The following is a 14,145-nucleotide window of genomic DNA, read 5'->3' as shown; positions in this document are numbered from 1 at the left end:
ACTAATAATTATTAAATTCTTTGTTTACCATTCAATTAATCTGACTTAAACACTCAGCAGAAAGCAATGATTCCATTCACACAACATCCGCAGCACTAATTCGCCATTCGATGAGCAGTCAGAATAGAACATTCAAGATAGCAAGGGAAGAGATAGAAAATGTTTAACATAGTTAGGAGAATTACCACCCCTGGAATGTTACCATGTCAGTGGGTTGTAGAGTTTAGGAAAGAGAAAATCTACAGACAGTTCTCTTCCCTGCGTCCCCATGGCTATATCATGGGAAGAAACTTAGAATGATGCCAAATCCAAATTTCAAAAACTTGTGATGGTTGGCCATTATTATATCAACTTGATTGGCTCTGGAGTCAACTAAGGTTCATGCTGTTAGGTGGCATGTGAGTGTGTCTCCTCAAGGATTAACTGACAGACTCAAACCTTCCCAGATGTGAAGGAGTAGAGAAGTGAAGCAATGCTGCTTGCCTGGCTGGCTTTGCTTCTTGCTGTGAGTCTCTCCTGCTACTGTTCTGCCTCCACCATCCTTCACTGACATCTTCAGTCTTCCAGCATGGACTGAAGACTAGCTGTGCCCAGGGATTCCTCCACGCCATCAGCATTATACTGGATCTGAGGAGCCATCCACACTTAAGGAGTAAGTAAATACAGCTTCTCACCCGGTCCAGCATGTAGAGGGCTGTGGTTGGAGTACACAACCCTCTCAGTTGTAAGTCATTTGTTATAGATATTAATCATTTTCCTCTATAGAATCCTGAATAATGTAGTTGTCATTTCCAATTGTATATGTAATGCCCATTTTTCTTTCTTGCTTGAGCACAAATCTAATTAGAATGGCTCAGGTAACTCACCCAATAAGAATGATACAGTGTCTTTGTGTTCCAAAGGCAGACCATATCCATTCACACAAGCCTGTTGTTAATGTTTATTGTTTCTCAATTTAGCAATGTATGGAGGTTAGAACTGCGATGGTCACAGGTTCTGTATCATGACCACCAAAGTAAATACACCAGAAACGATATTGAAAATGGGTAACAGTCACATCCATGCAGTTCCTTAAATCAATCTTACAAAGCAAACTCATGGCACGTAGATTCCAAGATGCTGTCTTTGAATATTGTCAAGAGAATTGTCAGAAAGAAGAAAATAAGGGTGGACGCAATCATAAAGGCTGCTTACAGTATGCTATTCTCAGATTTCTAGAAAACCATCTAAGGAGAGAGAAGTGTGGAAGGTGGGCTCTAAGGTGGTTGATGTGGACCACACTACTCACTTGAAGAAGAAGTCCTAGAAACCTAACCCCTGTCAGGATGATGTGGGGTCCCTGTGGGAGTGCAGAGAGTTCAGCAGCCATGTTATCATAGTCATACCTTATTGGGAAATTTTCAGTCTTGTTATGTATTTCTAAAAGGGGAATCTGAGTCAGAGACTTTTGTCTGGGGAGTCAGGGGGCCAAAGGATCATTGTGCCAAAGTACATTTTGTTTCTACAAAATCGAAGAGTCATAGAAGGTTATGGAAAAAAAAATTGTTTTTTAAAATTTATTTATTTTTTTATTAGTTACAATTTATTCATTTTGTATCCCAGCTGTAGCCCTCTCCTTCATCCACTCCCAATCCTGCCCTCCCTCCCTCTTCTCCTCCCATGTCCCTCCCCAAGTCCACTGGTAGGAGAGCTCCTCCTCCCCTTCCAACTGACCCTAGCCTCTCAGGTCCTGTCAGGAATGACTGCTTTGTCTTCCTCCATGCCTGGCAAGGCTGCTCCCACCTCAGGGGTAGGTGATCAATGAGACAGCTACTGAATTCATGTCAGAGGCAGTCCCTGCTCCCCTTACTAGGGAACCCACTTGGAGACTGAGCTGCCATGGGCTACATCTGTGCAGGGGTTCTAGGTTATCTCCATGCATGGTCCTTTGTGGGGTTTTTGTTTGTTTTGTTTTTGTTTTGTTATAATAAAATCCCTGTCCCTGCTCCTCTGCTTCTTGGAGTACTTGAGACACACCCAAGACACTGAGCAGGGTAAGTCAAGGTCTCTAGTCATTTCCTAGGTCAAAAGGTTTAAAAACATGAAGTGCCTAATTGCAGAGTTACCTGAGCCTCCTGGATGATGGGCTGAAAACAGGGCTCTTTGCTATAGAAAAGGTCCAGGATCCATAATTAAGGGAGGTCAGGGAAAGACAGAGGAAACCATGTGCTTTGTGCCCCTGGCTTTTCAAGCAATGGAGAATACCTGCTGCAGCAATCACAATGGCACACAGTCATGAAGGGGGGTTTGGGAAATAACAATAAATGCATCCTCCTCCTGCCCAAGGGCTGACAGCCGCAGAGGACATGTGAGCTCTGCTCAATACAGCACTGGGGAAATCCATCCTAATTACCCTTTCTCACATGGGTGGGCACATGGCAATGCCTTGCAGCCTGTATCAATTCGTTTTAGTCGCTGCCTGATTGGAATTTCCCAGAGTGCTTTGTGGGAATTCCAGGGCTAAAGAAAGTGAATTGAAGAAATGTCACATGTGTGACAGGAGTGCTTTATATTTACATAATGAAAATAATACTTCCTGGAGGGCAGCATGTGTCACCGGGTAGACTGAAGGTTGGAAAGAAAGTGCAGGGCTGCGTCATCTCCAGTGACAGGCAGGACTCTGCTGTCCTCGCCTCTCCCAGAGTTTATTACCTAATCCAGGTCAGTCCATAGAAAGATGGGTTCAGTCCAAGGGATCGGTATGAAGGGAGGCCTGTTATTAGATAAACTTCAGAGCAAAGTCTGGTGAAATAATATTTAAAATGTATCATTTTTAAAGACTTATTTTTATGTTTTATTTCTGTTCCTGTCTGTGTAGGCAATATGCGAGTGTGTACATTTGTGTGTGTGTGTGTATGTGTGTTACATGCTATGTGTGGTATGGACTGGTTAGGATGGATGCCTATGTACACATTTGTTCATTTGTCTGCTGTACTTGGACTTCTGTTCACACAGAAGCTGGAGATCAGTGTCTGCTGTGTCCTCCAGATTGCTCTGCAGCTCATCCGCTCAGCTCTGCTGATTGGCTAACCATCTTCGGGGATCTGCTGTCTGTGACCGCAGTGCTGCATTTGTAGGCATATGTTACAGCATTTTGTGGGTGTTAAGGATTTCATGCTTGCATGAGAACACTGTACTGTCAGCCTTTGCTCTCCTGTTATTCAAACACATAGTTCGCCATTCTAAGAACACTTAACCTCAATTTTGTAACATAAACATTTTTTATATTCTTTTTTCATAAGGGGCCATATTCCATAAATAGAAGCAAAATTCTAACTTCAGGTCTTTTGGTCTTTTGCAGGACACAAACTCACAGACATATATATATATAAATGTATAAATATATATGTATATATATAAATGTGAGGCCCCCCAGGGTCTACTGAGGAAGATGTCACAAACACAAGGCAGACATGAGCAGGCTACACAGTACTAGCCCAGTGGAACGAGGCTTAGTGTTGTAACAACACAAACTGAGGGAGAGTAATTACTGAATTCTCTCTCTGGTCACGTGGCAACAAGTCAGGTGGTTCTGCACGTGGCGTTTCTCTTCCGCTTTAGAGTCTCTGTGTCACCACAGACAGAGCACATGCTGTTTTAGGGTTTCACCTTAGGGTAAGACAACATGTACTTTATTGACCTCACCTCAGTGAGATAGAGCGAGGTAATAGCTAATTCCAGCATTAGAACCCGATGTTATGGACTCTGTGGTCCCCGCAGGGAGCACTACAAGAATGTGACCTCTGAAGGAACATCTGACACATACAATTGGCTTACACATACAGTCCATCGCTATAAGCATACATACACACACACACATACACACATACATACATGCACACACTGGGTGTGGAGGTCATGTGTCCTAGGTATATTGAACTCATTTTGTAGCCGCAGATGACTTTCGGCCTCCTTTCCTCCCAGCCCTTCTGTTCCATCTCTCAAACACTGGAATCACAAGTATACAGCACCACAGCCAGCTTGTGCAGGGCTGGGAGGAAGGGTAACGCTTTGTAGGTGCTGGGCAAGCATTCTACCAACTTAGAGATATACCCAGCCTTCATTATATTAGTATTAATATAATATCAGTATTATATCAAAACTTACATAAATTTAAACCAGTTGTTTCTTGTTTCAGATATGACTTATAATGTTAATTTTCTATTGTATATTTCTTCTATTACATGTAAATATAATGTATAATATTAAATGATCATGTTATACAATATGTCATTTGTATACATTTGTGGTTTTATACACTTGTGTATATCTTACTATTTAAAACTATTGATCTCTTTGCATATTTCTTTAGGACATCTCAATTACCATTCTATATATACCACCTCAGTGACCCCAAAATTTCTTATTCACTTCCCTTACCCTCATTTCATCACCAACAATATCAAGGAACTCTATTCTGTTTCTATTTCTTTCTATAAAATGGATGATTAATCCCTTTAGTTAAAATGGTGTGTTTCTGAATACAAACAAGAGACTACTGATATCCAACATTAAAGAAATTTGATTCCTTTATTCACACAGAGACCACATGAAAAATAATGAACCACGGAAACATATTTCCGAGCCATCTGCCAAAGATTAATTTATTCCATTGTCATTTTAAGAGTGAATAGCACTCTGTGACAGTGCTCCAAAAATCAATACTTACTTCATGGTTTCAATATGGAAATGTAATGTTGACTGTAACGTACTACTCCCTGGGTGCCAACTTCCTGTAATACATGATGAGAACTTCTAACTCCCCTTGAGATCTCAGGGAATTAGTCTGAGCACCTCATAATTCATACCCTGATGAAATACACTATCAAGCCTCTACACTTTGGAGTAATTGAAGCTCACACTCCTAATCTACAGTGAGGCTTACTTGAGGTTTTAGTGTGTTCTGCTAGGATGGATGGAGTCTGCGATAGTCTTGCTACTTCTTTCTAGTTGACGACATAAATAGCAGGTACTCAATACTGGATCCCGGGAACAAACAGCCGTGCCTTCTGTTTATTGATGGGAAGAGAAGCGTGAAGTGAGAGCTATATGGTCCGGGTGATGGCTCACACCCGGCTCATGACTGTTCTTTCATTGGAACACATTTGTGAACACTGCCCATCCCTCACAGTTCTCACAAAGTAGAAGCTCTGGGGGGCCATAGACCTTGTCTCCTCTTCGAACCGCTTCTGTGTCCTAGCAGTTAAAATAAGGAATGGACAAGGACCATCACTACAGGCAAGCCAGACCCTTCACTACTGTGAGGTAGATGGAGACAGATGTGAGCATGCTGTCTGAGGTCAGAGAGCCTGATCCAAGTAGGCAACAGGGAAAGACAGAGGCCCAAAGGCCCAACCACAGATTTTTATCCAGAAAATCAATGCCTGCCGTGTAACCTGGGCATCAGCAGATAGAAACACAGTACGCAGGGCACCTGTACGAGTCACTGTGGCTCACAAATTAGTCTTCAATGTTAAGGTTCCTTTTTTCGCATATTTAAAGCAAAGGGTTGCAAGAAACAAACAAGGAGAGAAAGGAATCAGGCTGCTTTTAGAGCTATGTCAACTGTGATTTTTCAATGTAGATTTTGCTGTTCAGTATTTGTGACCTTGAAAGGAAACTTTTCACCTTCTCATCCCTTTGGCTATGACTATGTCAGAGGTAACAAAGCTTTCCACAGTTCCTGGACACAGTAGCTCTGCCAGGCCCACACGAGAGCAGTTTTCTCCTACCAGATTCTTTTTCTTTTAGGATAGATACTTTTGATTTATGAACATGTACATGTGTTTGCATGGTTCTAGGCTCAGCACAGGCATGCAGTTGTATGTGGAGGCTAGCAGGGGGCATTGGATTCTCTGGAGCTGCCTGTATTGCTGATGGGAGTGAAATCCAAGCCCTCTACACAGCGTGCAGAGACAGGGAGCCATCCTCCCAGCCCCGTTACAGGTTCTGGGTCTGCATAGGTATTTCTCAGATTTAGTCATTTCCACATCTGTGAGCAGAACCTTTTGTGTTGTGAAAAACTCTTTCCTCTAGCATATTTTTCAGCATCCTGGACTTGAGGGCATTGACTGGCAGAAGCACCAGTCTTTGCTGAGAGTTGAAATAATCCAAGGTCCACCAAAAAGTCATAAGGAGCAGACTCAGGACACTGAGGCACCATTTGAACCTAATATTAATGTTTTTCTTTCTTCAAATGTGTACTATTCAGGAGAGTAAAACCACCAACCTTAATTTAGCACTACAGTAAAGAAAAGGAAAAAAAAGTCAATGAAATAATTCCTAATGCTATTCTGCTATCCTCACAGAGAGGTAGCGGGGCCCACGGTCATCAGAGGTTTCCTCAGAAGCTGATGGCAGCAGAAGCAAAGCTCTACAGCCAAACATTAGACAGAGAGAGGGAGAGGCCGAATTGGAGGTCTCCACTGGGTCCCTCCTCTTGGATCTCGGGGAAGCCCAAAGAAGAGAGGGAGGAAGGATTGTAGGAGTCAGAGAGGCCAGAGCAAGGCCCACAGAATCAACAAAACGGGGTTCAGAGGGGCTCAGAGACTGAAGCAGAGCTCACAGAGCGAGTGTGCGCTGGAGCTAGGTCTCCTGCATGCATGTTAGTGCTAGCTTGATGTTTTTGTGGGGCTCCTACCAGTGAGAGCGCGGGTGTCCTCACTCCTTCACCTGCTCTTGGGACTGTTTTCCACCTACTGGGTTGTCTTGCCCATCCTTGATAGGAGTTTGTGTCTAGTCTTATTGTATATGTTATGCCCTTTTGGGTTGATATCTCTGAAAGAAAAGGAGGAGTGAATTGGGGGAGAGAATAGGGGGATAAAGAAAGGGGAAAATGGGAGGTATGGAGGGAAGATAAAGAGCAGTTGTAATGTATGAGAGAAAAATTTAAAAAAAAAAAACTTTTATCTGCCCAAAGTGAGATTTGTGCAATTATGAGCACCACATGTATTCTGATTTTCTTCTTATACTTAAAAAAATTAATGTTGATATCTGGTGTGACATGTGTATGTATATGTGGGTGTATGTGTTGGGGCTCACGTGTCCAAAAACAACTTTCCAGAACGGATTCTCTCGGGCCACACTGTGGGTGCTGGGATAACGCTCATTCTCACAGGCTTGGTGGCAAGCTCCCTCCCTGGTCATTTTCCATTTCTATTAGCCTTCAAATCGGTTTCCAGAAGCAGGTCTCATCCACATTTTCACACTATTTAAATTACATAAGGCCTACCTTCTTTCCTTAGTCCCTCCTTCAGGAGTGGCCTCTATCCCTCGGATAGATCTGAACTGCCCCTCCAGCCCCAGCTGAGTGACCCTGAGCACACAGCTGAATGTCAAGCTTCACATCCGACAGCAAAGCAAACCTGATTTTGTGAACTTCACCGTCGCACCAACAGGCTGCTCCTTGTCACCCCTGCTCAGGCCCTGTGCTGCAGCTCTGGAGTACAGTCGATCCTTCCTCCACTGCCTCTCCCAGCAGGCCCTTCCCTACAGGCAGTAAATGTGCCCTGACTCCCACACTTTAAAAGGATTAAGCTCACCTTCCCCACAGGAACACATGCTAACGCTAATCCAACTTCTCAACAAATTTAATACAAATTAAATATAGCAAATAGCTCCCATCTTGTCTAAAGTCCACGGGTCTTTGGAAGGAGGCCAGGTCAAGCTGGGTTGCTGTGACTGGGGCTTTAGCAGCTCATTTCTGAAGGAGCCAAGGTCACCAGCATCAGAGGAATCCTCCATGGGTGGTGAAGACCTTCTGTCCAGCACAGACACAATGACTCTTTTCCATCTGGGAGGCCTGGACATGACCCTTAAGCTTTCATCTCTTTCTTTCTGGTGATTCTGAATAAGGAGGTTTAAATAAGAAACTTAAAGTTTTTATGGACCAAATATCAAATATTTCTCTTTCTACCTTCTGTTAGAACTTCAAAAGCCATGAAACATTCATCTGAAAGGGCATATTGAAGACTAGCCATCCCTTTAAATTGTTAAATGATAACTAAATACCCATCTTAGCTACACAATACAAAGTGAAGTGAACAATTATGAGTTAGATAGCCTATCCCATAGAAAAATGTTAGATAATAGTTGCTCAACTGAATCACACATTCAATAAGACGCAAGTCATAACTCATGAATAAGTAAGCTTGGATTACCCTTCTTATACCTACTATTTCCACGTATCCAGAATCCTCCCTAAAATTATTTTAATGTCTTCTGATCCCCTTTCTTTCCTACTTTTTATAAAGCATGCAGCTAATCTAGAGTGTTTATACCACCTTGTCAAACACGTTACAAAAAAAAAAAAATTCTCAAGACACAACTTGTTAGTGCAGAAAGTACCTTAGCCAGACAGACTCACACTTACCATCTTCAAAGACAGAGAGAGAGAGGAAAGAAGTTCAACATGTCAGGCTCCCACGTCAAGACCCACTGGGAAGTAGGTTATGATTTCCTCTTATACTTAGAGTGTTGAAAAATGGGAAGGAACAAAAAAGCAGAATGCATTTACATAGAAAAAGTAATTGGATTCATATTAATCTGTTCTTTTTAAATAAAAATATGCTTTTCACAAAATACAACACATGAGTCTGTGTGTATACACGTATGCAACACATCATAAAATGATTTCTATTGCTATCTAACACTTCATTATAGGTTTAGTTCAGGCATAAAAATATAATCTCCATTTACACTTATTTATATATATATATATATATATATATATATAATTCATACTCAGAATTGAAATCTATTCACCTATAGAAATATTCAGCTCAGCATTAAATAGTATATATGGTACCATTTATAGCATTCACATATACATGCTCATTAAGTAACTGCTATGTTGAAATAAAAATTTACCATACATATCACAGATACCAGCAGATCTTAAGGGGCAATCTTTGCCTTCATATTGCTTGGCATACTGCATAAAAAGAATTATCAAAAAAAATGTTAACAAAGAATTATGAAGTAGCCATGCCAACCAGTGCACAAAGCCTTTAGAGTTCTTGAGTGGGTGTACCAAGGTGAACAGCTTCACATAAGCACACTGTCTTTCTAGGGAGCAAGAGGACAGTGGAAAGAAGTGATCACACTTTAAAAATAGAGTTGTTAAAGGAACTTATACCAAATCATCTTGATTTTCCCAATAAGATGTGATACAAGAAGACAGAAGCAGTTCATCACGGTTGCTATGAGGACAGACCAAAGAACTCGAGCCAAGAGTTGCGGTTCTCTCCACCTGCCTTCCAGCGTTACGCTGCGCAAGTACTCAACAGTGCCCTTGGCTCTAGGAAGTAGATCGCCCAGCTATGTATCCACGATGGTGATCTCCAACCTGTCTAAATCCCACTGAGAAAACACTACTTGTAACATTCCCATTTAATACCTTCAGAACAATGTACTTCTGACACATGCAGCAAAGGAGGCATTTGAAAACCTGTTTTAGCAGAAGCCTACTTGTGACGGCTGTGTCTTTGTACATTTCTGGAAGTCACATTTAGAAGTCACAATATTCCTCAAGTATACACAAATGAATCAGTGCTCTTCGGCAACAACAGCAGTGATAACGCATCCACTCCTTTTGCAGACAGATCGTCCTAAGTATGATAGTGTAACTGAAGAAGATAGTGAGTGTTTATAAGGAGAAGGTGAAAATTCTATAGCTGCCATGTTAGTGACATGCAAGAAAGACGCAACACAATGATAACATGTGCTGACGCGCCATCATCAGCTCTGGAAATGCTTTTCTGTGGCCATTAAGGAAAAAGCAAAAGGAAAACTCACTATGTTTAAAAGATATTTTAAAGTAGTATCTATGGAACATTTGAGTAGGAACGGTGACTATTTCATCTGAATTGGTGAAAATAACTAAAAATTGCTCTATTTATGATAACGTCTTTAAAACATTTGTGCGGCACATGAGAAGCTTAGAATCAGTTAACCTGCCCCTCTTGAACGCCTAGTCATTTGTTTTAAGTGTTCACCCCGCTAATGTACTTGGGAGTACTGCTGAGGTAGCCAGCAGTACATCACCAACTTCCTGCTACAGCAATTCTAAGGTCAAAGCTATTGCTTTTGGATTTGATACAGTTTTAGACATGATTTATGAATTAATTTAAAGGAAAATATGTAAGCTATAGGTCCCCCAAAGCTTTTTATGGTATTATAACAATAAAACATTATAGTTACGAGTTGCCCTTCATCTGGGAGTATCAAAGTCCTTCTGTGACATAAACTAACCCCCATAACACATCGCAGAAGCAAGGAACTTGAGCTGCCTTTCACAGACCACAGTGAACATGAGGAGCAAATCATTAAGGCGGTTATTCACTTCTCCCATGTATTATGAGCTCTCCACAGAGGGTGCTGGGCCATGGGGAAGAATGGCATACATGATGTGCTCACACACACCCCAGAGTGGGGGTGACAGAGGGAGGACATGATGTGCTCACCAGAGGGAGGACATGATGTGCTCACACTCACCCCACAGAGTGGGGGTGACAGAGGGAGGGAGGCAGAAAAGAACACTGTCTGCACTGTCTCCTGCTGTGATGCATGTGAGAATCTTTCATCCATGGGGAAGAAAGCAGTATTTTGACATGTTGACATGCTTTCCTTACATAGAACTTCACCTTAGTTTGGAAACACATCTCTCTAGAGTATCTCCCAGTAGCAAAAACAAGTGTCCAAGCAACAAAAATGCAACAAAAATATAAGAGTTCTTAGTGTCAGGAATTTATCATCATTACTCCAGAAACATTCATAACAGGTGCTAGGAAATTGGTGCTAAAAAACAGTGTAAAATGAGGAAAGAAAGGGTTATCAGTAAAATCGCTGCTAGAAGTAGATATCTCTATAGACATGTCTAAAAATACAGATAGATTGATAATAGGAAAATTGAGCAGTGCCATTTAAAAGGTAAATATAGTGAAAGCACCCAGAGTTCTCAGCATTTTGAAACCAATTAGCACCAGGATCAGAAAGCACTTGACCTTTTAACCTTCTTCCCTTGATCCTTTGTCATCCCTCACAGGTCATTTGCAAAAAAAAAAAAAAAAAAAAAAAAAAAAAAGAGCTCGAATGTCTAAACCTCCTCTGTTCGCATCCTTTGAAACAGAACTTCATAGAGATCACATCACCCCACGGAGTCTACATCTCTATCCTTGAGGTTGAGCTAGTGTGTTTACTTATTTTAGCCAATGCAGTCGGAGTGACTACTGGTTCTGGGAAGGAGTTTCAAAAGACCTGGAAACTTCTGGTCAGTTTACCAGGACTTTCTGGTGACCTGGGAATTGGCCTTGGCTTGCCTGCTGGATATGGAAGCCACATGGGACAGAGATGAGCAAATACTTCCAGCCAAGTAGGGAACAACCAGATTCCAGAAGATTCAAATATGATTAGAGGAAGAGCTTGAGTTTTTCCAGATGAGCTAGATAAGATAGCAACAGAATCACCTGGTTGAATAATCTGGTTTCTTGTTTGTTTAAAACTGCTAACTTTTAAAGATGTCTAGCCTCAAGAAATACTTGTTTGATTTAACTTAAGCAAATATTAGCTAATCCACAAAACAAAAAAAATAAATTTTGCCTTGTATTTTCTATATTAAAATAACATGATTTTTTTTTAATTTATGTCTGATATAACCACTAAAAATATGTAACAAAAAACCCCTTAAACCCTTGGAAAGAGTTGGCTGATGTGGTTCACTCTCAGAGTTGACATATAATGTTATTGGTAAAGAAATAAATCAGAATTTTAAAATGACAAACTAGGGGTGCTCAACTTATGGCATCATAGAGAAGCAAATCATGTACGAGGTGGATGAACACCTGGGAAATAACATCCTTGGTTCCCAAGGTCACCCAGAGCTCCACTGAAGGGACTTTTGAGCCAACCCACATGGAAGGCCAGGGTTACTAACTCTCCCAACACACTAGAAAGTAGTTCGAGACTCCTGAGAGAGACCACCTCTGGAGTGTCCAGAGAGTTGCCTTTTCCTCAAAGAAAAGATACAAGGAAGGCACAGAATGTTACAGGTCAAGTCTTCATGTGGCAAGCATGTGATCTCTCCCATAGCAACTGGCCTGGTTTGGCCTGCTGGAGACCAGGAAACCACGAGGTAGTCTGAAAGGTTGTAGCCATCTCTAGTAGGTCATCTTCTACAAGCTCCAGCTTACTGGAGGCGAGGTACAAGATCTTCCCAGGTCAGCTAGACCAGAGATGATCACCAGAGCCCCCTGGTGGGCATGCTGATACCTACACAATACTATGTCCACTATGGTTTCCTGAGCCCTGCTCTGAGTCTCCACTCTTTTCTCTTGCATTTGCCTAGCCCTCTCCAAGACTCAAAGAATAATGCCTAAATACCAGCTAGGTCTCTGATCCAGAACTGGGTACAAGTACCACAGAGGGTCGAGAAACAGGGTAGGACCTCCATCTATTCTTTCCCATTTGCTTCCAGCCATGCTATTCTGTGCCACCATTGGACTGAAACAACAAGGCAGAGAGAAACTTCAAAACTTTATAATAAGCAAAAGCAAGAGATTTTTCTCTTAATACAGATAGGAACATGGAAGACGTCTAGAAGATCCTGGGTAGGAGTCGATGAGTACAAAGCAGGGGCATTTCCATGGAGGGCTATCACTTCAAAGGGCCAGACTGTGAGATAAATGCCCTTTCCTTGACACATCCCTCTCAGCTGAGGGAAGTTAAGGAATGATTAAACTTGAGGACTGAAGATATAGCTTAGTTGGGAGAGGCTTCTCTAGCAATCCCTGGGTTCAGTACCCAGAGCTGAATACCAGTATGGTGGTACAGGCCTGTAACTTCTAGCAGCTGAGAGGTAAAGGCAAAAGGACCAGAAGTTCATGATTATCGTTGGCTACACAATGAGGTCAGGGCTAGCCCAGGATACATGAGAGCCTGTACTAAGAATCTTTTGTTGCTGTTTTGGTTTGGTTTTTGTTTGCCTTGATTTTTACAGAAGACAAAATGCAGGGACACCTAACAGGAAACAGAAATGTCTTGTCCATTAGTTTGCCTTGAAGTGAATCCTTCTCTTTCTATTTCCCACCTTCATGGTCCATGGGGGCTCGTACCCAGAAGGTGACCTGCAGCACTGCCTTCAGCTGCAGGCTGACAGCTAAGATTCCGTCACTGCGAGGGCCTCGCATCTTCCTGATGAGTCACTGACAGGACTGATAACTACATCTGAAGAAACTGGTCTGCGGGGCTTTTATCACACTCATTCTTGATTCACCATTTTCCCTGAAGCATAAAATAGTAAAGCTACTGAAAAAGAATGCACGCAAGGGAAGACGGACTACTCAAAAATGCTAGTGTTCTTGGCCACAGAGCTAGCTCAGAGCCCCTTAGAGCCCTTTGTGTTCTGATTTAGTCTGTTGGCTAACAAGACATGGCTCTTAAATCCTGCCTTCTCTTTCTCAGCCCCTCTCTGAGCCACAAGGGATGATGCTATTCAGATTCCCTCTTCAACAGGGGTTCACCCAATAAAAGGTACCGGCAACCAGGGGTATATTCCAATGTCAGACCCTATTAGACTGCCCTGGCTTTGGTAGTCAAGCCCCTCGCCAACTGCCCCACTGCTCCTGTTCCCACCCGTGACTTCTAAAGGAAGTCACTTCCCTGTTCTATTGTTCTAATCTAGCAATGGTAGCTGCTTCCAGGAGATGCTAATTTCTGGACATTTCCCATCCCATGCCAAATTTCTCAGCTTGTGAAGGCATGTCCTGATTGTCAGCTTGACAGGATCTGGAATCACCTGGGGGATAAATCACTGGGTATGTCTTTGTCTAGATCAGGTGATCTGAGGGGGAAGGCCCATCCTAAATAGATCAGGTGATCTGAGGGGGAAGGCCCATCCTAAATAGCTCTGAGGGGGAAGGCCCATCCTAAATAGCTCTGAGGGGGAAGGCCCATCCTGAATAGCTTGCAGCGCTAGCACGTGCGCGTGCCTGAGTGAAAAGGAAAGAAGACGGTGAGCTGAGCACCAGCACATGTCTCCAAGTGTGTCCTGACCGCAGACGACATTTGACCAGCCCCTTCACACTCGCTGCCATGGGCTTCCCACCATGG

At 42.4% G+C, this 14,145-nt stretch overlaps 1 protein-coding gene across 1 annotated transcript in view; it reads right to left on the bottom strand.

Moving 5' to 3' along the window:
• Positions 1-13,223, bottom strand: part of Thsd7b (thrombospondin type 1 domain containing 7B) — a 565,744-nt gene extending 552,521 nt beyond the window's left edge. Inside the window, exon 1 of the mRNA XM_055603283.1 lies at positions 13,124-13,223. Coding sequence (XP_055459258.1) covers positions 13,124-13,223 — 100 coding nt within the window. The remainder of the gene's footprint in view (positions 1-13,123) is intronic.
• Between the last annotated feature and the right edge of the window lie 922 nt (positions 13,224-14,145).

This window comes from Psammomys obesus, unplaced genomic scaffold, assembly GCF_907164565.1.
Source record: "Psammomys obesus unplaced genomic scaffold, mPsaObe1.curated_primary_1811, whole genome shotgun sequence".
Lineage (NCBI taxonomy): Eukaryota > Metazoa > Chordata > Mammalia > Rodentia > Muridae > Psammomys > Psammomys obesus.
The sequence above is the reverse complement of the archived record's forward strand: the minus strand, read 5'-3'. Positions and strand labels throughout refer to the sequence as shown.